This window comes from Nomascus leucogenys, chromosome 15 (genome assembly GCF_006542625.1).
Source record: "Nomascus leucogenys isolate Asia chromosome 15, Asia_NLE_v1, whole genome shotgun sequence".
Taxonomy (NCBI): domain Eukaryota; kingdom Metazoa; phylum Chordata; class Mammalia; order Primates; family Hylobatidae; genus Nomascus; species Nomascus leucogenys.
The window spans coordinates 96292897-96318677 of NC_044395.1; the positions used below are offsets into that span (position 1 = coordinate 96292897).

The window sequence follows — 25781 nt, forward strand, 5'->3', positions numbered from 1 at the left end:
CTTCACTGTCCAGTTTCCTTGCCTTCCCCCATCCTTCACCGTCAAACCACTTCTTCTGTGCTGGCCACCCTGGGTTTTGACTCTGCTCTGGGCCTTTGGCCCCTCCTTAGTTGCAAAAGCCAGGGTGCCCTACCAAGTCACAGCCTTGGCTATCCCCAGCTGAGCCCATCTGGGCCTTGCTCAGCCTTCTGCAGCCCCATGTTGAGGGGCGAGGAGGCAGATGGTGGGGACTATTCTAAGGAAGACAGCTTTACTGTGGCTTTCCTCACCCTGACTTCTTAGGGAGTTAGTATTCAAAAAATATCTGACCTACTGGCTAGGCCTTGCTATTTCTGTTTTTGGAATGTCATGGCTTAGTAAGTTTGGTGGGTAAATCTATCTTAGGAGATAAGTTTATTTTTTCCTCCACAATCAGCTTCTACCCTGCAACTGTTGCTGCCTTTCAGAATACGAAAAGAGCTCATAATAGATGGAATCTCCCAGAAGAAGGTCTTTGCATTTGCTCTTTCTTTTCCAGTATGAACACTTGCCCCCTTTTATCTCGCATTCCTTTGTAGTTGGTGGGGTTTTTGAAGCGAGAATATAGTGGTAAATGCTTCCATATGTCTTTGATATGTTTTTTTTTTCTAAAATATTAGTGTAATTTTTGTTCCTTATAATAAAATTTTAGCAATGAAACATTTTTTAAAGGGTAGAGAAAAGTTACCAAGAATAGCACAAATCCCGCTGTGTGCCTACACCCAGTTCCACTGAATTCTAATATTTTGCTATGCTGGCTTCAGATTTTTTTTTTTTTTTCAAGATGGAGTCTCTCTCTCCCTCCCAGTCTGGAGTGCAGTGGTGTGATCTCCGCTCACTGCAAGCTCCGCCTCCAGGGTTCACGCCATTCTCCTGCCTCAGCCTCCTGAGTAGCTGGGACTATAGTCGCCCGCCGCCACTCCTGGCTAATTTTTGGTATTTTTTAGTAGAGACGGGGTTTCACCATGTTAGCCAGGATGGTCTTGATCTCCTGACTGTGATCTGCCCACCTCGGCCTCCCAAAGTGCTGGGATTACAGCTGTGAGTCACCGCGCCCGGCCCGGATTTTTTTTTTAAGACAGAAATCTTGCATTTGAAGTTCATTGTGTACGATCCCAGTTGCCAGAGGTACCCATGATCCTGAGTTTGATTTTTTTTTTTTTGTTTGAGATGGAGTTTTGCTCTTGTTGCCCAGGCTAGAGTGCAATGGCATGATCTTGGCTCACTGCAACCTCCGCCTCCCGGGTTCTAGTGATTTTCCTGCCCCAGCCTCCTGAGTAGCTGGGATTATAGGCATGCGCCACCATGCCCAGCTAATTTTTATATTTTTCGTAGAGATGGAGTTTCACCATGTTGGTCAGGCTGGTCTCAAACTCCCGACCTTAGATGATCTGCCCGCCTTGGCCTCCCAAAGTGCTAGGATTACAGATGTGAGCTACCACACCCGGCCCTGAATTTGATATTTACCTCTCCTGTACATTTAAAAAATCTGTATGTATCCATTAAAATAGTATTTTTTAAACAGGATGTAGGTGATATTCTGCAGTTCGCTCTTTTCACTTAGCAGTAGGTTTCTCAGATTTACCTGTGTTGAGTGATGTAAACCCTAGTTCATTTAATTGAACTCTGAGTAGCCTTTCATTGTGTGAATGTACCCTGTTTTCTCATCCATTCTCCTTTTGATGAACATTTAGTTTGTCTTATAGTTTTGTATTATAGTAGTGTCTCACTGAATGTTCTCTTGCTGTCACCCTGTGCACATGTACATGTTTGTCCCTAGGCCTAGAGTATTTATTAGGATTGGCTGGGTCAAAGTGTCAGAGGCATTTAAACCAGAGTGATTCCATCTTAATAGGGAGGGGGCTGGGTAAAATAAGGCTGAGACCTACTGGGCCACATTCCCAGGAGGTTAGGCATTCTAAGTCACAGGATGAGGCAGGAGGTTGGCAGAACATACAGGTCATAAAGACCTGCTGATACAACAGGTTTCAGTAAAGAAGCCAGCTGAAACCCACCAAAACCGAGATGGCGAGGAACATGACCTCTGGTCATCCTCATTGCTCATTATATGCTAATTACAATGTATTAGCATGCTAAAAGACACTCCCACCAGTGCCATAACAGTTTCCAAATGCCATAGCAACGTCAGGAAGTTACCCTATATGGTCTAAAATGGGGAGGAGTCCTCACTTCCAGGAATTGCCCACCCCTTTTCCTAGAAAACTTATGAATAATCTACCCTGTGTTTAGCACGTAATCAAGAAATAACCATAAAAATGAGCAACCAGCAGCCCTTGGGGCTGCTTTGCCTATGGAGTAGCCATTCTTTTATTCTTTTGCTTTCTTAATAAACTTGCTCTCACGTTACTCTGGATTCGCCTCGTATTCTTTCTTACATGAGATCCAAGAACCCTCTCTTGGAGTCTGGATCGAGACCCTTTTCCAGTAACAAAAGTGTGTGAGCTTCACTAGGAGTTGCCAAATTGCTCTTCAGATGTGCCGTGTGTGAGTTCCTGTTCCTCCCCCTCCCCATCTTCTCGCCACTTAAGAATGTCAGGCTTCAAATTTTTGCAAGTCTGATGGGTGTGAAAGAGAGCCCTCTTGTTCCATTAATCATTCTTTGATTACAAGTGAGATTGAGTATATATTAAGTGGCTATTTGAGTTTCCTCATCAGTGAAAGTACCTGTTCATGTGCTTTGTCCATTTTTCTACTGGGCTGCTTGTATTTTCTTATACCATTTTGTCAGAAAATTCTAGATATTGATACTTCGTGGGTTATACATGTGGCAGATAATCTTCTAGTTCGTGGCTTCTCTTTCAACTTTATGTATAATATCTATTGAGGATTAGGAGTCTTACATTTTAATGCAGTTGTATTTATCAGTCTTCTCCTTTGTGGCCTGTGCTTCGAGTCTTATTTAAGAATCTCTTCCTTACCCTGAGCTCATAGAGATACACTTTGGGGTCTGTATAAAGATCATTTTGCTTTTCTGGCCTTACTGCTTAGTTGGCTTTGGTATTTTCCATATTTGCCCTGCCTGGAGGCATCTGCGTGGAGCAGAAGAGAGGCTATCGAATGGTTCCCAGTGGCTGTGGAAATTGTTGCAGCTGTTCCTGGGCACAAGGGGCTGGGCTGAACTTGGGGTTGTAGCAAAATCCTTCTTCTTGGGCAGTGGCTGTTCCTGAGAGGTGCTGAAGTGCAGAGTCGATTGACGCTCTCATAAGCCCTGGCTTATCACAAGCCAGATAAAATTGGTTGTAAAGTTGTCTCCTTCAGTTTAGCGATGTGCCCAACTCACTTCGTCCTGCTGCTGCTGATTGAGCTGAAAAGACAGAAGGCATGGGAGGATGGCTCCTGCTCCGGGTTCTCTCCCAGGCCTGACTGGCAGCCAGCCCTTGGCAAGGACATGGGTGTGAGTGAAAAGCAAGCGCTTGCAAAAGTTCTTCCAGAAGCTCTTGACTTCAGGGCCTTTACTCCTGGGAGCCCAGAAGTGTTCTTCACCCCAATCTCATTTATCCATTGCATATTGCGTGGCAGATTATAAACGGGTTCAACTCCCGTTTAGATAAATTCACAGAATTTAACAGTTTGTCAGAACTGGAAAGGTTCTTAAGGGTCAGCAGGTTCCATTGCCCGTTCATGCAGTCAGTAGGCATTTATGGAGGGTCTTCCAGGCACCTGGCACTTGCTAGTTGCTGAGGATGCTGCAGCAAGAAGACATGGTGTTGGGAGCAGCCAGTCAACAATGGGGCTCATTTCAGAGTGGTGGATGTGATGGGATAGGGAGGATATGCCTTGGGATTGGCCACTTTTGTCATTTTCTTATTTTACATAAGTCTGTAGTCTTCTAGTGCAGGGAGTCAGTTGGCAGATGGGCTAAAGCCAGCCATCACCTGCTTGTGGACACTCCTCTGAGCCAGGTATGGTTTTTACATATTTAAATGGTTGGGAAAAAAATCAGACATTTATAATATATTTTGATAATGGGAAGCACTAACTTTGAACTTCAATTAAGTGAAATATTAATTACCCTTCCCAAAAAGAATTCCATTTTTTTCTTAGTAGACCTGTATTACAGAAAATTGTTCCCAATGATTATGAAAATATTTTGAATTTAATCAATAAAAAATTTGTGGAATATTCTTTTCTCTGCTCTTATATAGGTACCTTAATTTGGCCTCTTGGCCTACACAGCCTGAAATACTTACTCTGGCCATTTGCAGACTTGCTCTAGCTGTGTGACCTTGGGCAAGTTACTTCCTTAGTCTGTTTCCTCATCTGCAAATGGAAATGGTGCCTATTTCATAGGGCAATTGTAAGGAGTAAAAAAGAACTGAAGGGCTGGGCGCAGTGGCTCACGCCTGTAATCCAAGCACTTTGGGAGGCCGAGGCAGGCAGATCACAAGGTCAGGAGATCGAGACCATCCTGGTCAATATGGGGAAACCCCGTCTCTACTAAAAATACAAAAAAATTAGCTAGGTGTGGTGGCACATGCCTGTAATCCCAGCTACTTGGGAGGCTGAGACAGAAGAATCGCTTGAACCTGGGAGGCGGAGGGTGCAGTGAGCCAAGATCGTGTCACTGTACTCCAGCCTGGCAACAGAGTGAGACTCCATTTCAAAACAAACAAACAAACAAACACTGATGTTCCACTTCTGCCATGTGTATGTGTTTCAGTAGATGTCAGGTCTTCCCTAGTGAAAAGTCCATAATAATTGATTTCTTGAGGGCTGTTAAAGGGAGCAGGAGGAGGGATGGGACAAGGGTGGGGCCAGGGCTCAGTGCTCATCTTGGAGGTCAGTATCATGACAAACAGCATCTTCCAGAGTTGCTGTCAGACCCCCAAACTGTGGACCTTGGATCTCACAAGGGCCGTATGCCAGTGGCTCTGCAAACCCCCACTAGATTAACACTGCTGCAACATAATTTTCCTCATGAAATGCACTGAAGCATAACTAAAAAAATGTAAGTAGCTATCAGGCCCGTAATGAGGCTATAAATACAGCACAAAAATAATTTATAAAACTATTTCCTGGTGAAAAACTGTCCTTTACCTAGACCTCTTTGCTTACCCCATTAATAACAGCCATTGGTTTTCTTTACTAACTCGCTTTGTAAGAAAGGAACGAAGCCTTTATCATTTTGTAACTCATGCTGCTTTACCCTTGTAGGAGAAACAACCATATAGCTGTACAAAGGCAGACACCTCGTGGCACAGTAGGCAGCTAGGCCCACTCACTATCCTGGTGACTTGTTCCATCCATCAGTTGTTCCTGCTGCAGAATTGCACACCATCTTCTTTTAGGATCATAGGCAGTGTAAATATGAAATCTGTGGATATCAATAGCCTGTGGTCCTGGGCTGAACCCAGGGGTCATGTTATACCTTCGCACCAGTTTCCCTGGGCTGTCTTCCTTGAACAGATGGGTAAATGGAGGCTGGGGCTACTGGAATGAGCTCACAGGGCAGGGTGGCCTGAAGAGTCTAGACAGAGCTAGAGACCTGGCTGTACTCAGGTGCTTAGACCCAGAAGGCCCATCTTCGCCCCAAACTCAGCCTTGTGTGACTGTTCTTGGTGACAGCTAGGGTGCTTCTCATAGTCAGGCTCCAGCAGGAAGCAGTTTGATGGGAACCGAATGGGAAGTGCACAGGACAGATGTCTCTGGTTCCTTCTGTCACTGATGCTACCGTGTGGAGCGGCCTAGAGTCGAGGAGGTCTTCAGGGATTTTCTAGGGATGTTTGTAAACAGATCATTGCAGAGCTGCTCACTCACTGGCCTTGGGCCTGTGCATGGAGTGTGTGTGTGTGTGTGTGTGTGTGTGTGCGCGCCTGTGTGTATACATTTGAAGAAGACAGTCATGGAAAACAGACAGTGGCCTTCAGTGGCCTCATGACACTATGTTGGCACTGGGCAGTGGAAAGAGGTTGTTAATTCTCTGGGGAGGTCTTAGACAAGATCCGTTTGAGATCTGCAAAACCAAATGCTAAGCCGTATGTGTGTCTGTACATACGTATGGGTGTATGTCTTGCTTTTGCTCTTCATTGAGCCTTCAGATCCAGATTGTCAGGAAGCAGAGGATAAAAATGAAGGCCACTGGGCAGAAGTTGGAAAGCAGGGCTGTCATGGTTTGCAGATGTCAATTCTAGATTGCATCATGACAAGGGGTCCCCCTTGCGTGGGAAGAACAGCAGAAGGAGAGGAGAGAGCCAGGAGGACTCCAGCTGGTAGGATGGAATTCCCATTTCTCAGCTGGAAAAGTCAACATCACTAACTGCATGTTCTGGAGTAATTTGAGTGGAATGCAGCAGCTGTCTGAGTTTTTGTAGTTGCCCCAGTTTTGGCCCCCTTGTCAAATATAAATTTGTGGGAGCCAGCAGTTTTGGAAGAAGCTTCTGCAGCAGGCTGTTTGCCTTTGTCCAATAGAATGGGACTTGGAATTTTCTTTTTTCATTCTTGGTGCAGATGGTATAGTTATTTTAAGTAAGTGATGTGCTGCAGTGAAAATGGGCAACTCTTTTTCATTTTTCAGCTTAATGAAAAAAAAGAGAAGGGAGGAGGAGAAACCCCAGCTAGCCAACTTCGTGCTAATGCTTGTCTTTTTTGGATTCTAAATGTGTCCCAAGGCACTAAGATGGGATAAATATTTCAGCCACTAGAAAGTCCTGCTGTCGGCCTGAAAAGATTTCTAACCTCTTTTAAAGCAGACTGGGTAGTAATTTACTTGTACAAATCCAGACACCCCCATGTCCCTTATTTTAACTATGTATATACAGATTCCACTCACATTCTAGGGGGATGAGGCAAGGGGCAGATGGAACTTTCTAGGGAAGAGTTTGGGGGAAAGGGAGGAAATAAATTAGTGACTGAACACTTGGCTTTCTTCTTAGAGTGGTTACAAATATTTATTGGAGACCTACAGAGTGGTCAGGTGCCCATCATGCAGAGTTGAACAAAACAGTGCCTCTCTGCCTTCACAGAGTGTTCAGTCTAGATGGAGAGACAGTACAAACACACCAGTAAGCAAAAGCTGGGATAAAGGAAAACAGGACACTACCAGCGTGAAAAACAGGGGGACCAGCTTTAGATTGAGTGTCCATGAAGGGACCTGAAGAAGTGATGTAAGCTGAGGTCTGGATGAGTGAGGTTAGCCAAGTGTATTAGTTTGCTCGGGCTGCTGTTAGGTTGGTGCAGAAGTAATTGCCTTGTGCATTATGCAGTTACTTCTGCACCAACCTAACATAGCAAAGTCCACAGACTGGGTGGCTGAAGTGACAGAAGTTTTTTTTTCCCACAGTGCTGGAGGCTAGAAGTCTGAGATGGAGGTGCAGGATTAGTTTTCTCTGAGGCCCCTCTTCCTTGGCTTATGAATGGTCGTCTTCTCCCTGTGTCCTCACATGGTCTTCCCTCTTACATGGAATCTTTCCTGATGTCTTCTTAGAAGGACATCAGTCATACTGAATTAGGGCCCACCCTAATGCCATCGTTTTAACTTCATTATCTCTTTAAAGATCCTCATCTCCAAATACAGTCACATTCGGAGGTTCTAGGTTTAGGACTTCAACATATAAATTTTTGGGGGACACAGTTGAGCCCATTACACAGATGAAAGGTAGGTGGAAGAATGTCCGGGGTCAGCAAACAGCACATCTGGAGGCCTCACAGCAGGGGGCACTGAGGTGTGTTGCAGGAGATGGTTTGAAATGAATATCTAGAAGCAGGCAGCAACTGGACCATGCTGGGCTTTGTAAACTATGGCCAGAGTTTTAGATTTATTCTGAGGACACAGAGAACCCATCAATGCATTTTAAAATCTCACTCTGTGTGAAGAGAAGGACCTGGAGGGAGTGAGAAGTGGGAAGTCCAAAGGTTTTTTTAATTAATAAACTAAGGTTTGTCAACCTCAGCACTATTGACATTTTCAGCTGGATGATTCTTCATTGTGGGGGCTGTCTCGTGTATTGCAGGAGGTATAGCAACATCTCTGGACTCTGCCCACTAGATGCCAATAGCACCCCCATCTCCCCATCATGACAACCCAAAATGTCTCCAGACAGTGCCATATGTTCCCTGGGGGGCAAAATTGATCCCTGTTGAAAACCCATGGTTGAAAAGGGCAAGAGATAATGGCGGCGTGGATTGGGTGGTGCCAGTTGAGTGACGCAAATTGGATGAGTTTGAGACAGGTTTTTGAAGACAGAATCAAGAAGATTTAACCTGCCTTTGCCTTAGTTTCTCCTCATGCCTTTTTTTTTTTTTTTTTTTTTGACAGAGTTTTGCTCTTGTTGCCCAGGCTGGAGTGCAGTGGCGTGATCTTGGCTCACTGCAACCTCTGCCTCCCGGGTTCAAGTGATTCTCCTGCCTCAGACTCCCAAGTAGCTGGGATTACAGGTGTGCACCACCACACCCGGCTAATTTTGTATTTTTAGTTTGGAAGGGGTTTCACCATGTTGGTAGGCTGGACTCAAACTCCTGACCTCAAGTGATCCACCCGTCTCGGCCTCTCAAAGTGCTGTGATTACAGGTGTGAGCTACCATTACCGGCCCTCCTCATGCTTTGAGTTTGATGATGTCACTTCCCTAAAGCACATGGCTGTGCACCAGCTGCATGCCTAATGCAGTTGCTCAGAACAGCAAAAAGAATGTGCCTCTCTGTTATTGTTCACCAGGCCCCAGGATCCCTGGTACTGCTGAGAAAGCACTTTGATCCCCATGGCTGGCAGGACCACCTGTGTGTAACAGACATGGTATTTAGTCTCTGCATCCACCCGTCCATTTGTCAAGTCCATGTGCCGCCAGCCTTATTGACTCTCAGAGCAAGTACTCTGGAATCTAATCTGGCCAATTTTCCCGCTCCAGAAATCTGTTTATCAGAACAAGATTTCACAGTTGCAGTGACGTTTCCGGGGGGCTTGCCTTCGAGGAGCTAACTCTACAAATGCAGGTGTAAGTATTTCCAAACAAAGCAAAATGACCGTTACATTCCAGGCCCATGAAGAGTTCTCTGCAACAGAGCAGTTCTCTAACAACAGAGTAGTTGTTAGCAAACAGCTGGAATGTGGGAGTTTTCTGGGTTGAGCATTCGTTGTCCGTCTAGTATCCAGTACCTGGCTGCCCTTCTAGGGTCCCCCTCAAGCCCTTGCCTGGAGATGGTGAATTGGTTTCATGTTCTTCTCAGGGTTGTTGGTGGCTTTCTGGAGTCCGGTCTTGAGAGGGAGTCTCATATTGATTCTGGGCTAAGTGGAACAGAGCATCATGATTGATTAGGGATGGCTGACTTCGCACTACAATAGGAAAAATTGCAGCAGAATAGGAGAAATAGTAGCATAATACCTTTGCATTTCCTAATAATCAGAGCTGCATGATTTTTAAATTCCATGTTGTTCCATGCTCTGGGCTACGTCCTCCTGCACAGTCTTTGCTGACACTGTTCTCTAGACCTGAAGGGTGCTTACTTTTTATCTCTGTGTGTCTATCAACATCCACTGTAGATGCTACCCTCTTTCTCAGAATCTTTTTTGATTTATTTGAATTTTGACTTTATCTTAAGAACACCAGGGAGGCATTCAATGACCTTTTAAAGTTAGGAAATGATTGATTTGGTGTTTAGACAGATCCTTCTGGCCACAGAGGGGAGAGTGGGTTGGAGAGGGGCAAGATGGCAGGCAGGGAGGCCAAGTTGGGAAGTTGTGCTGCGCAGCAGTCCCTGTAAGAGAGGGTGGCTGCTTTGGCTGGAGTTGCAACTGTGGCAATGGAGACTCGGGGACTGGCCACATGTAGGGGTTGATAGATTGAGGAGGGGACAAGGGAGATTTCTAGGATTCTGATGTGGGCAGTTGGGCAGGGTAGAGCCCCTCATTGTAGCTTCTCTCCTAGAGTTCTCCAGTGAGCGATGAAAACTCATTTTCAGTAATGAAACGTGCATGTGCATTATTAATTCTGTATAATTCAGCAGATGGTCCACAAGGGAAATTCCATGCACCAAGGCCGGTGGGGTGTTGCTTGCCCGTGATGGTGTCCATTGCAATTGGTTGTTGCCCACTTGTTCTAGTTATAAAATATTTTTAGTATCACCCCAGTGGTACTATCACCAGACTACAGAGTTAGCGCTCATCTGTGTTTGGAAAAGCCAGGGAACACGTCAGACGAAAGGCGACATATTTGTTTGCTTAAGGTTGTGTAGGGATTTACTAGGAGACCCAGCAGGCCAAAGGGCATTCCTGGTAAAAAGAATAGCACACATAAAGGATAATGGCCTGTAGGAGGATATGATGTTAGGGATCTGGAGATCTAGAGATGCTTCTCTTTGGCAAGATTTTATGATTTATGGCAAGATTTATGAAAGAGAATCATGGACCTTCTCTTCTGCTACCCCCAGGCGGGTCTAGACATCCCTGTTTTTATTTTGCTGTGTGTGCCTTTCCAGCAAAGGTATAATAAGCCCTAGTCTTTATCTCTGCATCTTTAGAACATAGCACAAGTATCTGGTCATAAATGTCCAATAAATGCTTACGGAATGACTCAGGAGGGAGCTCTGGAGCTGTGGTGTGCTGAAGGACTGGTCTTTTTTTTTTTCCTGCTTTTCCCCAAAACTATTTTACTCACATGGCTCCTTATCTCCCAGCCATTGATCACAATGGCTCAGACTGGTCAGATCTATCAGATCCTGGCTCCCTTGAAAATCTGCCCCCAGGGTCCACTGGTAGGTGAACTCAGCACCCTGCCCACCTCCACCGCCACAGCACTGGCCTTCTCTATTTGCTTTCCAGCCTGAGGGTTGGCTGTTTGGGTTGGGGGCTTTGGCACTTTATGACCATGTTCAGTGGAGTTGAATCTGAACTTGGAGCTTGGTTCTCAGCCTCCAGTAACTCTTAGCAGGCAATTCCATGACCTTGGGTCCCTTGTGGAGGTTATAAATCCTGAGTTCAGGATTCAATGCGGTCTTTTCTACCTGTGTGACCTCAGGCAGGTTGGTTTTATAGGTCTGGGCTCCTGTTTCCTAGAGTGAAATGATCTCCCAGTATTCCTTCCAACTTGGCCCAACTTCAAGGATTCTGTGATTGTAAGGGCTACAGAGTGTGGGGCCTGGAAAGATCGTGCAGTTCCTACTGTTGGAGACATTGGGAGTCCAGTGCTCACTCCTGTCTAGAATTTTAATTTTTAACCACTGCTGATGGCCAGAAAAGAACATTTGGATTTTACAACCAGTCTTTGATGGAGAAAGAAAAAAAGTCAGTGAACACCCATTTTGTGCCCGACATTTTGTTTGTTCCCTGTATTTCTCCATTTAGTCCTCTCAGAATCTCCGGAGGTGGACTGGAGCAGATTATTAGTCCATTTCACAGGTGAGGAAACTGAAGGTCAGAGAGGTTGAGTCACCTACCGGAAGTCTCACCTATACCAAACCACACACCTTTCAGTTGAGGGGTGCTCAGGTCCCTGCTGTTGCTGTGCCGTCTGACCTGTCCCCTCTCTCCGACAGAGAGCCAGCTGCTCCCCGGGAACAACTTCACCAACGAGTGCAACATACCAGGCAACTTCATGTGCAGCAATGGACGGTGCATCCCAGGCGCCTGGCAGTGCGACGGGCTGCCTGACTGCTTCGACAAGAGTGATGAGAAGGAGTGCCGTGAGTGGCCTGGCCCTTTGCTGGGGTGGGGTGGCAGCCATCCTGGGGCAGAGGGAAGCAGGTCTTGAGCTGGCTTAGACCCTGCATGCTCTGCTTGCTGCAAGCTGGTGGTTTTATGCCTCTTGCCAGCAGTCCTGCTTCTCTGCTGTATCTCCATCTCAGAGTCACATGTTCTGTGTAGACACAGGGATCTTGGTGGTGGTGGAGCCAACGCTTTGAGAGAGCAGAAGGTTTTACCATCAGGCTCTACTAATCCCTACCCTGGAGTCCCGTCCTTGCCTTCGCTTTATGTACGAGCCAACTGAGCATCCCAGAGGTTATGTGGCTACAACATCTTAAAACCAGCAAGTGGCACATTGGACTTGGGAACCCAGGGCTGCCTGACTCCAGAGGCCATGCTGGTGACCATCTTACAGAGCACCGTGGAATTTTCTTGATGATTAAATGAGGCATAGCATCCCGCCAAGTATTCAGCATGGAGTTGGCACTGAATACATAGTAATGTGCTTTCCCATCCCTTTTTCTCTGCTGATAGATATGGCTTGAGCCTTTGCTGGGGATGTCATCTTCTAATGGGCACCACCAGGATCAAATGGTTTTGTGATCCTCCCCCCCCCCCACCTCCTTTTCTGCCCTTTACCTGTTTCATGACGCCGAAACATGCATGAGATTTGGGTTGATGATCATCTACGAGAAAAGAGGCACCGGGGATGTGAGTTGAGAGGGGTCCGTGGTGTCAAATGATCCTGCTCCCTGCCCTGCAGAGGTGTATTTCTCTTCCCCTTCAGTTTGTCTCTGCAGAGTGAGCTTGGCCGTGGTGCCCCGTGTGGTCGTCCTCCTGGGTGCCCTGGTAGGTAGGAAACAGGACTGACAAGTGGTGGGCACAGGGTTGTCTCACGGGATTGCCTTGAGACCACATAACTGGATGATGGTTCCTGGCTCTTTCATGTGCTTTGGGCACCAGGCCATGTGGCCTGTCTGACAGGAGAACTATGTGTCCTGGCTCTGAGCCTGCTGTCTCCCTGGAAGCCAGCTGAGGAAATAGCTGAAGACAGGTTAATCATTTGAACTGTTTTTTTTTTTTTCCCTGAAACGGAGTCTTGCTCTGTCACCTGGGGCTGGAGTGCAGTGGTGTGATCTCGGCTCACTGCAACCCCCACCTCCCGGATTCAAGCGATTCTCCTGCCTCAGCCTTCTGAGTAGCCGGAGTGCAGGCACCCACCACTGTGCCCGACTAATTTTTGTATTTTTATTAGAGACAGGGTTTTACCATGTTGGCCAGGCTGGTCTCAGACTCCTGACCTCATGATCCACCCACCTCAGCCTCCCAAAGTGCTGGGATTACAGGCATGAGCCACCACGCCCAGCCAGTCATTTGAATTTTTAACATATCTCTGACTGGAATTTGGGGCCCAGTCTGTTGACACACGGGAAGGGGCACTGGCTTTGGAGTTCACACACCTCCAGGGGGTCCCGTATCCCCCAGCCTGCTCCTGCCCTTCAGAGAAGTTTTTGGGATGGGAAAGTTGGGGGTGTGTTATTTGGGGAGATTATTTCATACTGCTTGTTGCATATGATCTTTCTGAATTGAACACTATACACACTGAATTTTTATTTTTGCAGAATTGTTTGTTTGCTTGTTTATTGTTTTCCAGCCCAGGCTGGAATGCAATGACATGATCACAGCTCACTGCAGCCTCGACCTCCTGGACTCAAGTGATCCTCCCGCTTTGGCCCCCCTAGTAGCTGGGACCACAGGAGTGCGCTGTCACGCCTGGCTAATGTATTTTTATTTTTTGTAGAGACAGGGTTTCACCATGTTGCCCAGGTTGCTCTTGAACCCCTGAGCTCAAGTAATCCATCTACCTCTGCCTCCCAATGTGCTGGGATGACAGATTACAGATGTGAGCCACCAAGCCTGGCCTGCAGAATTGTTTTTTAAAAGTATTGTTATGTCTGTTTGAGCTTTTCTCTGTTTCTATCATTGCCTCAGAATTACTAGAGCTGTAACATTAGTAATCTGAGCAAATGACGTAGTATGTGTGAGCTCTGTCATCTGTCTGGTTTTGAGGATTTATTTAACACTGTACAAGTGTGCCAAGTTACCATTTTTGAGATATGGTGTATATTTCAACTTCGGCACGTACGGATTGTTGTTAGCTGACCTGGGAATGTTTGGCACATGATCAGTTTCTGAAAGAACGCAGGATTAAGGAGTTGATTCCTAAATTGTATGCCCAGCTTTGTCAATAGCAGCTGTGTGATATTAGTGCATTCTATGGCATTCTGTGTCCTGTCACTCCAGTCTCATGATTTTAGAATTCATGCTCAGACTGGAAGACATGGTGGAGAGCAAATATTTTTTAAAAAGATGTTGTCGGCAGCTGCCTGGAGCTGCTTGGTTTGGTTTGGAACAGGCTCATTCTTGGCTATTCTCCATTATTTTTTTCCCCTGGCTTCCTACTCTTAGCCCCCAAGTGTGGTGGAGGTTTGAGTGGCATTTATTTAGTCCTTTGAGCAAAACATAATTAAAAAACCATGCTCCCCAAACATACATTAACCTCTCTCTGTAGCCCTTCTTTTTTTGTCTTTAAATTGTGAAAACAGAACATTAGAAAGTTTAGACAGTAGAGGGAAGGAGAAAAAGTCCCTTTTCTAAAACAAATTCTACTTTCATTTAAAATTTCTTTTTTTTTTTTTTTTAGACAGAGTCTTGCTCTGTCACCCGGGCTGGAGTGCAGTGGCGTGATCTCAGCTCACTGCAAGCTCCGCCTCCCGGGTTCACGCCATTCTCCTGCCTCAGCCTCCCAAGTAGCTGGGACTACAGGCGCCCACCACTATGCCCGGCTAATTTTTTGTATTTTTAGTAGAGACGGGGTTTCACTGTGTTAGCCGGGATGGTCTCCATCTCCTGACCTCGTGACCCGCCCGCCTCGGCCTCCCAAAGTGCTGGGATTACAGGCGTGAGCCATCGTGCCCGGCCTAAAATTTCATATATATTCCCTTCCAGCCTAGGAGTTGAGGGTGTGAGCCCTTGAAAAGGCCTATTTGTGTCAAAATCTGAGCCCTTCTTCCCCCTTAGGGGGCTGTGTGACCATGGGAAACTTACCAGAATGTTCTAAACTTTAGCCTTTGGGAGGATTAAAGAGAATTCTTTAACCTCCTGGTGCCTCAATTTCCTCCTTTCCAAAATGGGGTTAATAAGGCTTCTGATACTTAACACTGCTGTGAAATTTTAACCTGTATGAAGCACGCAGCACAGTGCCTGTATACAGTAAGTGGCTTGTAAACATTAACTATTATTGGTTAAATCTGTACCAACTATTTTATTTGGTCGTTGTCATGGGGAAATATGGTTCAGTTACCTGCTTTTTTCTACTTAACATTAGAGGCTCTTGGCCACATTCTATGCTGAGGATTCACAGTTGTTTGGGGAGGCTGCCTAATGCTCTGTCAAGTAGTGACACTGTAACTTAACCATCCCCCTGTTTCAGTCTCTTCTGCGCTTTTACTTCTGCTGGTCAAAATGTTTAGGATCATTTAAAGAACTTATGCATAAACAGACGACAGAAATATACAATGGTTTCAGCCAGAGTCAGGGTGGACAGGGCTAAGGTCTCCAGGGTGACCAACTTGACCACCTTTTCAAGGATGATGGGAACGGCTGATGTGGAATTCCTGCCGCCTTCCCGGAGGGAGGGAGACTGGTTCTCTGTCTTGCTCATGAGCTACAAAGCCCTTTCTCTGATTCTTTGGAGCAACTGGGTACTTAAGGGGAGGTGAGTGAAGGTGGCAGTGTTCTCACCTCAGAGAGGTGATTACTTCAAGTGCCCTGTAGAGCTTTGGCATTGGGAAGATAATATGCTTCTTAAAAAAGAGATAATTCTTGCCCTTTTCAAAGGGCAAGAAAGAGCCTGGAGAGGTGTGTCATGGTGGGATATGAGGCAGTGAGCAGCTCTTCTGTATCCACAGCAGAGGAAGGATTTTTACCAGACAGGAAGATTTTTTTTTTTAATCGTGAAGGTAATAAGATCACATATTGTAAAAATTGAGGGCAGAGAAGGAGGAAAAGCATCTGTACTCAGATCCACTATTGGCATCCTGGAAGTTCTCATTCAGGCTTTTCCCCAGTGTGATCACCAGGGGTATACAGTTTTATATTTTGACGTTTTTTCATGTAACATTTCAACCTGTTAACATTTTTCCTGTATTTCCCCCCATTTTTCTCTTTATCATTTTTAGTGCCATTAACTTGCTATAATATGGTTTATTTACACGTAATTTGGCATTTCTCTTCTTTCCAGTTTTCCACTATGGGAAACAGTGCTCACTTGTGAACAGGAGGGTGGACATGACTTTCCCTCTGTTTTGAGAAATTTGTTTAGGCTAAATTCTCAGAATTAAAATTACTGGGTTGGAGGGAAGGCGCCTTTTCTGGCTCTTGACACTGACTGCCGACTTGTTTGGCTAAAGGTTTGCACCAGTTTGCTGGCAACGTGTGAAAACTATGACTTTGTTTTAGTCTTGGCAGCCCTGGGTAACATCTTTAAAAAATATTTTTCTGGTTAATTTCATAATTGAAAACAGTTACTTTTTTTAATTAAAAAAAATTATCTAGCGAGATTGTTTTCCCTTACCTCTAGTTACTAGTTTTATTTCTTTGTGAGATACCTATTGATGGACTAAAATTAATTTCCAGCTGAGTTAAGACATTAGATTTTCTGCCTCTTGAATCTGTAGAAAAGGCTCATTTTGGGGCATTTTGAGTATATTTCTGTTCTTGGTTAGTGGAATGCCCTCAGTCATAGTTTTATCCAAATAACTTTTTTAAAAAATAAAAGGAATAAAGGTAATGTTTTAGAAAAACGGGGAAGCTCCATGAAAGTCCTGATTATGAGGAGAGCTTATTAGAGCTTCCTCTAGGCCACACTATCCCAGGCATTTTACATTCTATTGATTCATTTGGTCATTGCGGAAGCCTTATTAGAAAAGTGCTGGTGTCATCTCCAGATGAGCGGTAGAGCGATTACACAGAGTTTGCCTGTTGGCCCAGAAAATAAGTCTCCATAACCTTCCTCCGTCAGAGACCCTCAGTGGGGGCTTTCAGTCTTTTTCTCCAGGTATCTGTTACCCTGCTGAAATGGAATCTTACTGCTATCATGGCATATTATCATCTCAAACCTGCTTTTTAAAAAGATTCTGAAAACATCGATAATGGTTTCTTATGGAAATGAATATTTACATGGCTGTTAGTCCTGGGAGTCTCTGAAATGTTTTCCTTGAAGGGACTGTCCTTTGATTAGTGCTCCCTTCTGTAATAAAGCAGCAGTCCAAATTTCCAGAACCCACAGGGGACCGGGAGTCAGGAGCCTTAAGATCTTTTTCCAGTTGTGTGTCGATTTTAGCTGCCGTCTCTCCGTGTTCTAACCAAGTGGTTGAGGGGATCCTGAATGTTTGGGGTCCTCTTCCCAAGGTGGTTCATTTTCTCCTTTGGAAAGTTACACTGATTGATGTCTTTGACTTTGCGTGTACAGACCTGGCCCTTTATGTTTGGTGGGTGTGTTTGGTGAGGGGGTGTGGAGGAGGGATAAATTTGAGGACTTTGTTAAATGATAAAATATTAACGAATCTCCAAATCCAGAGATAGAAAAGTAGGTGCAAAAATGGGATTTGAATTTTACTTGCTTTTACTGTTCCTGACCGTTTCTTGAACATGTGTTATTACTGCTCTGGTGTAAAGGCATAAATCCGTGAGATAGGGTTGAGAGGGCAAGTTTGGGCAAATGATCACCAAGAAATATAAGAGCAAGAAGGCTGGGGTTGAGATTGTTCAGGCTCCATACTCCTCCTCTTTCCTTTTTAGCATCTTCCTCGTCTTCTGCCTCTAGGTGGTGCCACCTATATTTTCTTTTAACCTTGCACTACAGGGCAAGTAGAGATGTGGGGAAAAAGTTGGATTCTGAGTTGTCATTTACCTTTACTAAGCTTTAGCAATTCAGCTGTTTCTCTAGGGCACCTAATGCCGGCTCCACACACAAAATGCCTCTGGAAATCAAGAAGCTTTCAGAGGATGGATAGAGCTTGCCACTGCTTCTCTTGGGCCGTTCTGTCATTTCTCAAAGAAGGGGATGTGTTGGCTGATGAGCTGTGGCTTAGGAAGGCAACCTGTCAGTCACTGTGTGCAGCTGCAGTGGGCTCCGTTCTCCCCATCACTCTGTAGAAAGCAGAACTGGCACAACACTATCATTTTGGGTTGAATTATAGCCCAACCTTCCCCCACAATTTTCCTGTGTTGAAGTCCTAACCCCCAGTATTTCAGAATGTGACTTTATTTAAAGATGGGGTTTTATAAAGGTAACCAAGTAAAAATGAAGTCATTAGGTGGGTCCTAATCCAATACGACTGGTGTCCTTATGAAAAGGGGAAATTTGGAAGCAGAAATATGTACAGAGGGAAGATGATGTGAAGACTTGGAGCAAGAAGACAGCTATCTACAATCCAAGGAGAGGGCCTGGAACAGATCCTTCCATCACAGTCCCCAGAGGGAATCAACCCTGCCAACACCTTGATTTCAGACTCCTGGTCATCAGAACTGTGAGACAGTGGATTCTGTGGTTGAAGCTGTCCAATTTGTGGTACTTGGTTATGGCAGCCCTAGCAAACTAATACGACCATCAAACTATCTCCTTTGTTTAAAAAAAAAATTATTATAGGCTGGGCATGGTGGCTTATGCCTGTAATCCCAGCACTTTGGGAGGCCGAGGTGGGCAGATCACTTGAGCCCAGGAATTTGAGACCAGCCTGGGCAACATGGTGAAATCCTGACTCTACTAAAAATACAAAAATTAGTAGGATGTGGTGGCGGGAGCCTGTACTCCCAGCTACTCGGGAGACTGAGGCACAAGATTTACTTGAACCCAGGAGGTGGAGGTTGCAGTGAGCTGAGATTGTGCCACTGCACTCCAGCCTGAGTGACAGAGTGAGACCCTATCTCAAAACAAACCCCCATAATTATCATATAGTGAATGATAGCTTCCCGCAGCTGTCTAACAGGCTGACATCTGCAGACATCCTGCTTTCATTTTTTCCTTTAACAATTTGCAAGTAAGAATCTCACTGTTACGGGTCAAATTGTGTTTTCCAAAAAGATATAGGATATGTTGAAATCTGAACCCTCGGTATCTCAGATTGTGACCTTACTTGGAAATGAGGGTCCTTGTGGATGTAATTAGTTAAGATGAGGTTGTACTGGAGTAGGGTGGGCCCTTAATCCAATGTGAATGTTGTCATTATAAGAAGATAATATGAAGATACGAGGGAAGAAGACCATGTGACAACAGAGGCAGAGACTGGAGGGAGGCACCTGCAAGCCAAAGAGTGCCAAGGATTGACGACCATCACCGGAAGCCGGCCTCGGCCCAGTCCATGTGGGCCTTTTCTTAACCCCCCTACTGCCCAGCGTCTCGGGAAGAGTCACGCCCTCTGTTTCTTCTGGAGGCCCACTGCTTTCCTGTATGAATGAGATGTCCGGTTTTTTTTCTGCATCTTGGTTCTTGGCAAGCCACTGCTAGCTGAGGGCTGAATTCCAAAGGCATTCTGAAGGAGTTGAGCCTCAGAAAACATAACTGGCACTCCAAAGGGTCTAGAGAATATCATCGTGGTTTAAAGCTCTGTCCATTAAACATTTCAGAATGAAAAGACATGCTCTTTCACAGCGCTTATGGTATGCAGGAAATACAAGACCTATGTATATTAGCGTTGCCTCTTTTCTCATGGAGTGATTCTGTTTTTTGTTTTTTTTTCAATTTTATTATTATTATACTTTTAAGTTTTAGGGTACATGTGCACAACATGCAGGTTTGTTACATATGTATACATGTGCCATGTTGGTGTGCTGCACCCATTAACTCATCATTTAGCATTAGGTATCACTCCTAATGCTATCCCTCCCCTCTCCCCCCACCCCACAACAGTCCCCGGAGTGTGATATTCCCCTTCCTGTGTCCATGAGTTCTCATTGTTCAATTCCCACCAATGAGTGAGAACGTGCAGTGTTTGGTTTTTTGTCCTTGTGATAGTTTACTGAGAATGATGGTTTCCAGTTTCATCCATGTCCCTACAAAGGACATGAACTCATCATTTTTTCTGGCTGCATAGTATTCCATGGTGAATGTGTGCCACATTTTCTTAATCCAGTCTATCGTTGTTGGACATTTGGGTTGGTTCCAAGTCTTTGCTGTTGTGAATAGTGCCGCTGTAAACATACGTGTGCATGTGTCTTTATAGCAGCATGATTTATAATCCTTTGGGTATATACCCAGTAATGGGATGGCTGGGTCAAACGGTATTTCTAGTTCTAGATCCCTGAGGAATCGCCACACTGACTTCCACAATGGTTGAACTAGGTTACAGTCCCACCAACAGTGTAAAAGTGTTCCTATTTCTCCACATCCTCTCCAGCACTTGTTGTTTCCTGACTTTTTAATGATTGCCATTCTAACTGGTGTGAGGTGGTATCTCATTGTGGTTTCGATTTGCATTTCTGTGATGGCCAGTGATGATGAGCATTTTTTCATGTGTTTTTTGGCTGCATAAATGTCTTCTTTTGAGAAGTGTCTGTTCATATCCTTCGCCCACTTGTTGATGGAGTTGTTTGTTTGTTTCTTGTAAATTTGTTTGAGTTCATTGTAGATTCTGGATATTAGCCCTTTGTCAGATGAGTAGGTTGCAAAAATTTTCTCCCATTCTGTAGGTTGCCTGTTCACTCTGATGGTAGTTTCTTTTGCTATGCAGAAGCTCTTTAGTTTAATTAGATCCCATTTGTCAATTTTGACTTTTGTTGCCATTGCTTTTGGTGTTTTAGACATGAAGTCCTTGCCCATGCCTATGTCCTGAATGGTATTGCCTAGGTTTTCTTCTAGGGATTTTATGGTTTTAGGTCTAACATTTAAGTCTTTAATCTATCTTGAATTAATTTTTTATAAGGTGTAAGGAAGGGATTGAGTTCCAGCTTTCTACACATGGCTAGCCAGTTTTCCCAGCACCATTTCTTAAATAGGGAATCCTTTCCCCATTTCTTGTTTTTGTCAGGTTTGTCAAAGATCAGATAGTTGAAGATATGCGGCATTATTTCTGAGGGCTCTGTTCTGTTCCATTGGTCTATATCTCTGTTTTGGTACCAGTACCATGCTGTTTTGGTTACTGTAGCCTTGTAGTATAGTTTGAAGTCAGGTAGCATGATGCCTCCGGCTTTGTTCTTTTGGCTTAGGATTGACTTGGTGATGCAGGCTCTTTTTTGGTTCCACATGAACTTTAAAGTAGTTTTTTCCAATTCTGTGAAGAAAGTCATTGGTAGCTTGATGGGGATGGCATTGAATCTATAAATTACCTTGGGCAGTATGGCCATTTTCACGACATTGATTCTTCCTACCCATGAGCATGGATTGTTCTTCCATTTGTTTGTATCCTCTTTTATTTCATTGAGCAGTGGTTTGTAGTTCTCCTTGAAGAGGTCCTTCATATCCCTTGTAAGTTGGATTGCTAGGTATTTTATTCTCTTTGAAGCAATTGTGAATGGGAGTTTACTCATGATTTGGCTCTCTGTTTGTCTGTTATTGGTGTATAAGAATGTTTGTGATTTTTGTACATTCATTTTGTATCCAGAGACTTTGCTGAAGTTGCTTATCAGCTTAAGGAGATTTTGGGCTGAGACAATGGGGTTTTCTAGATATACAATCATGTCATCTGCAAACAAGGACAATTTGACTTCCTCTTTTCCTAATTGAATACCCTTTATTTCCATCTCCTGCCTGATTGCCCTGGCCAGAACTTCCAACACTATGATGAATAGGAGTGGTGAGAGAGGGCATCCCTGTCTTGTGCCAGTTTTCAAAGGGAATGCTTCCAGTTTTTGCCCATTCAGTATGATATTGGCTGTGGGTTTGTCACAGATAGCTCTTATTATTTTGAGATACGTCCCATCAATACCTAATTTATTGAGAGTTTTTAGCATGAAGGGTTTTTGAATTTTGTCAAAGGCCTTTTCTGCATCTATTGAGATAATCATGTGGTTTTTGCCTTTGGTTCTGTTTATATGCTGGATTACATTTATTGATTTGTGTATGTTGAACCAGCCTTGCATCCCAGGGATGAAGCCCACTTGATCATGGTGGATAAGCTTTTTGATGTGCTGCTGGATTCGGTTTGCCAGTATTTTATTGAGGATTTTTGCATCAATGTACATCAAGGATATTGGTCTAAAATTCTCTTTTTTGCTGGTGTCTCTGCCAGGCTTTGGTATCAGGATGATGTTGGCCTCATAGAATGAGTTAGGGAGGATTCCCTCTTTTTCTATTGATTGGAATAGTTTCATAAGGAATGGTACCAGCTCCTCTTTGAACCTCTGGTAGAATTCGGCTGTGAATCCATCTGGTCCTGAACTTTTTTTGCTTGGTAAGCTATTGATTATTGCCTCAATTTCAGAGCCTGTTATTGGTCTATTCAGAGATTCAACTTCTTCCTGGTTTAGCCTTGGGAGGATGTATGTGTTGAGGAATTTATCCATTTCTTCTAGATTTTCTAGTTTATTTGCGTAGAGGTGTTTGTAGTCTCTGATGGTAGTTTGTATTTCTGTGGGATTGGTGGTGATATCCCCTTTATCATTTTTTATTGCATATATTGGATTCTTCTCTCTTTTCTTCTTTATTAGTCTTGCTAGTGGTCTATCAATTTTGTTGATCGTTTCAAAAAACAGCTCCTGGATTCATTAATTTTTTGAAGGGTTTTTTGTGTCTCTGTTTCCTTCAGTTCTGCTCTGATCTTAGTTATTTCTTGCCTTCTGCTAGCTTTTGAATGTGTTTGCTCTTGCTTTTCTAGTTCTTTTAATTGTGATGTTAGGGTGTCAATTTTAGATCTTTCCTGCCTTCTCTTATGGGCATTTAGTGCTATAAATTTCCCTCTACACACTGCTTTGAATGTGTCCCAGAGGTTCTGGTATGTTGTGTCTTTGTTCTCGTTGGTTTCAAAGAACATCTTTATTTCTGCCTTCATTTCATTATTTACCCAGTAGTCATTCAGGAGCAGGTTGTTCAGTTTCCATGTAGTTGAGTGGTTTTGAGTGAGTTTCTTAATCCTGAGTTCTAGTTTGATTGCACTGTGGTCTGAGAGACAGTTTGTTATAATTTCTGTTCTTTTACATTTGCTGAGGAGTGCTTTACTTCCAACTATGTGGTCAATTTTGGAGTAGGTGTGGTGTGGTGCTGAAAGAATGTATATTCTGTTGATTTTGGGTGGAGAGTTCTGTAGATGTCTATTAGGTCTGCTTGGCACAGAGCTGAGTTCAATTCCTGGGTATCCTTGTTAACTTTCTGTCTCGTTGATCTGTCTAGTGTTGACAGTGGGGTGTTAAAATCTCCCATTATTGTTGTATAGGAGTCTGAGTCTCCTTGTAGGTCACTAAGGATTTGCTTTATGAATCTGGGTGCTCCTGTATTGGGTGCATATATATTTAGGATAGTTAGCTCTTCCTGTTGAATCGATCCCTTTATCATTATGTAATGGCCTTCTTTGTCTCTTTTGATCTTTGTTGGTTTAACGTCTGTTTTACCAGAGACTAGGATTGCAACCCCTGCCTTTTTTTGTTTTCCATTTGCTTGGTAGATCTTCCTCCATCCCTTTATTTTGAGCCTATGTGTGTCTCTGCACATGAGATGGGTTTCTTGAATACAACACACTGATGGGTCTTGACTCTTTATCCAATTTGCCAGTCTGTGTCTTTTAATTGGAGCATTTAGCCCATTTGCATTTAAGGTTAATATTGTTATGTGTGAATTTGATCCTTTCGTTATGATGTTAGCTGGTTATTTTGCTCGTTAATTGATGCAGTTTCTTCCTAGCTTCGATGGTCTTTACAATTTGGCATGTTTTTGCAGTGGCTGGTACCGATTGTTCCTTTCCATGTTTAGTGCTTCTTTCAGGGGCTCTTTTAGGGCAGGCCTGGTGGTGACAAAATCTCTCAGCATTTGCTTGTCTGTAAAGTATTTTATTTCTCCTTCACTTATGAAGCTTAGTTTGGCTGGATATGAAATTCTGGGTTGAACATTCTTTTCTTTAAGAATGTTGAATATTGGTCTCCACTCTCTTCTGGCTTGTAGAGTTTCTGCCGAGAGATCAGCTGTTAGTCTGATGGGCTTCCCTTTGTGGGTAACCCGACCTTTCTCTCTGGCTGCCCGTAATGGTTTTTCCTTCATTTCAACTTTGGTGAATCTTGACAATTATGTGTCTTGGAGTTGCTCTTCTCGAGGAGTATCTTTGTGGCATTCTCTGTATTTCCTGAATCTGAATGTTGGCCTGCCTTGCTAGATTGGGGAAATTCTCCTGGATAATATCCTGCAGAGTGTTTTCCAACTTGGTTCCATTCTCCCTGTCACTTTCAGGTACACCAGTCAGACATAGATTTGGTCTTTTCACATGGTCCCATATTTCTTGGAGGCTTTGTTGGTTTCTTTTTATTCTTTTTTCTCTAAACTTCTCTTTTCGCTTCATTTCATTCATTTCGTCTTCCTTCTCTGATACCCTTTCTTCCAGTTGGTTGCATCGGCTACTGAGGCTTCTGCATTCGTCACGTAGCTCTCGTGCCTTGGTTTTCAGGCCCATCAGGTCCTTTAAGGACTTCTCTGCATTGATTATTCTGGTTATCCATTCGTCTAATTTTTTTTCAAAGCTTTAAACCTCTTTGCCATTGGTTCGAATTTCCTCCTGTAGCTCGGAGCAGTTTGATCGTCTGAAGCCTTCTTCTCTCAACTCGTCAAAGTCATTCTCTGTCCAGCTTTGTTCCATTGCTGGTGAGGAGCTAGGTTCCTTTGGAGAAGGGGAGGCGCTCTGATTTTTAGAGTTTCCAGTTTTTCTGCTCTGTTTTTTTCCCATCTTTGTCATTTTATCTACCTTTGATCTTTGATGATGGTGACATACGGATGGGTTTTTGGTGTGGATGTCCTTTCTGTTTGTTAGTTTTCCTTCTAACAGACAGGACCCTCAGCTGCAGGTGTGTTGGGAGTTTGCTAGACGTCCACTCCAGACCTGTTTGCCTGGGTGTCAGCAGCGGTGGCTGCAGAACAGCGTATATTGTTGAACTGCAAATGCTGCTAACTGATCGTTCCTCTGGAAGTTTTGTCTCAGAGGAGTACCTGGCCGTGTGAGGTGTCAGTCTGCCCCTACTGGGGGGTGCCTCCCTGTAAGGCTACTCAGGGGTCAGGGACCCACTTGAGGAGGCAGTCTGCCTGTTCTCAGATCTCAAGTTGTGTGCTGGGAGAACCACTACTCTCTTCAAAGCTGTCAGAGAGAGACATTTAAGTCTGCAGAGGTTACTGCTGTCTTTTTGTTTGTCTGTGCCCTGCCCCCAGAGGTGGAGCCTACAGAGGCAGGCAGGCCTCCTTGAGCTGTGATGGGCTCCACCCAGTTGGAGCTTCTGGGCTGGTTTGTTTACCTAATTAAAAACTAACTCGGCAATGGCAGGCGCCCCTCCCCCAGCCTCGCTGCCGCCTTGCAGTTTGATCTTGGACTGCTGTGCTAGCAATCAGCGAGACTTTGTGGGCGTAGGACCCTCCGAGCCAGGTGCGGGGTATAATCTCCCGGTGTACCGTCTTTTAAGCCTGTCGGAAAAGCACAGTATTAGGATGGGAGTGACCCGATTTTCCAGGTGCCATCTGTCACCCCTTTCTTTGACTAGGAAAGGGAATTCCCTGACCCCTTGCGCTTCCTGGGTGAGGTGATGCCTCGCCCTGCTTTGGCTTGCAAACAATGCGCTGCACCCACTGTCCTTTACCCACAGTCTGGCACTCCCCAGTGAGATGAACCCAGTACCTCTGTTGGAAATGCAGAAATCACCCGTCTTCTGCGTCGCTCACGCTGGGAGCTGTAAACTGGAGCTGTTCCTGTTCTGCCATCTTGGCTCCCTGAGTGATTCTGTTTGTATTTGGTTTTTAAATGTCTCACCTAATTCCTGGCATGATCCTCACTTCACTAAATTTCTTTAGTCTTAAATGCAGAACCATTAATCCTGTGGTTAATAACAGGGGCTTTGGGCCCAGACAGTACTGAGTTCTCCCCTCAGCGTCCATTTATGACTTGTGCA

General features: G+C 44.5%; 1 protein-coding gene across 3 annotated transcripts in view; it reads left to right on the forward strand.

Annotated features, from left to right (window-relative positions):
* LDLRAD3 (low density lipoprotein receptor class A domain containing 3) overlaps positions 1-25781 on the forward strand; it is a 291617-nt gene that overhangs the window by 80312 nt on the left and 185524 nt on the right. For 2 of the 3 annotated variants that reach the window (XM_003254433.4, XM_030794709.1), the window contains exon 2: positions 11504-11650. The exons of the other annotated variant lie outside the window; for it this stretch is intronic. In XM_003254433.4, coding sequence (XP_003254481.4) covers positions 11504-11650 — 147 coding nt within the window. The remainder of the gene's footprint in view (positions 1-11503; positions 11651-25781) is intronic. 3 annotated transcript variants of the gene reach the window in all.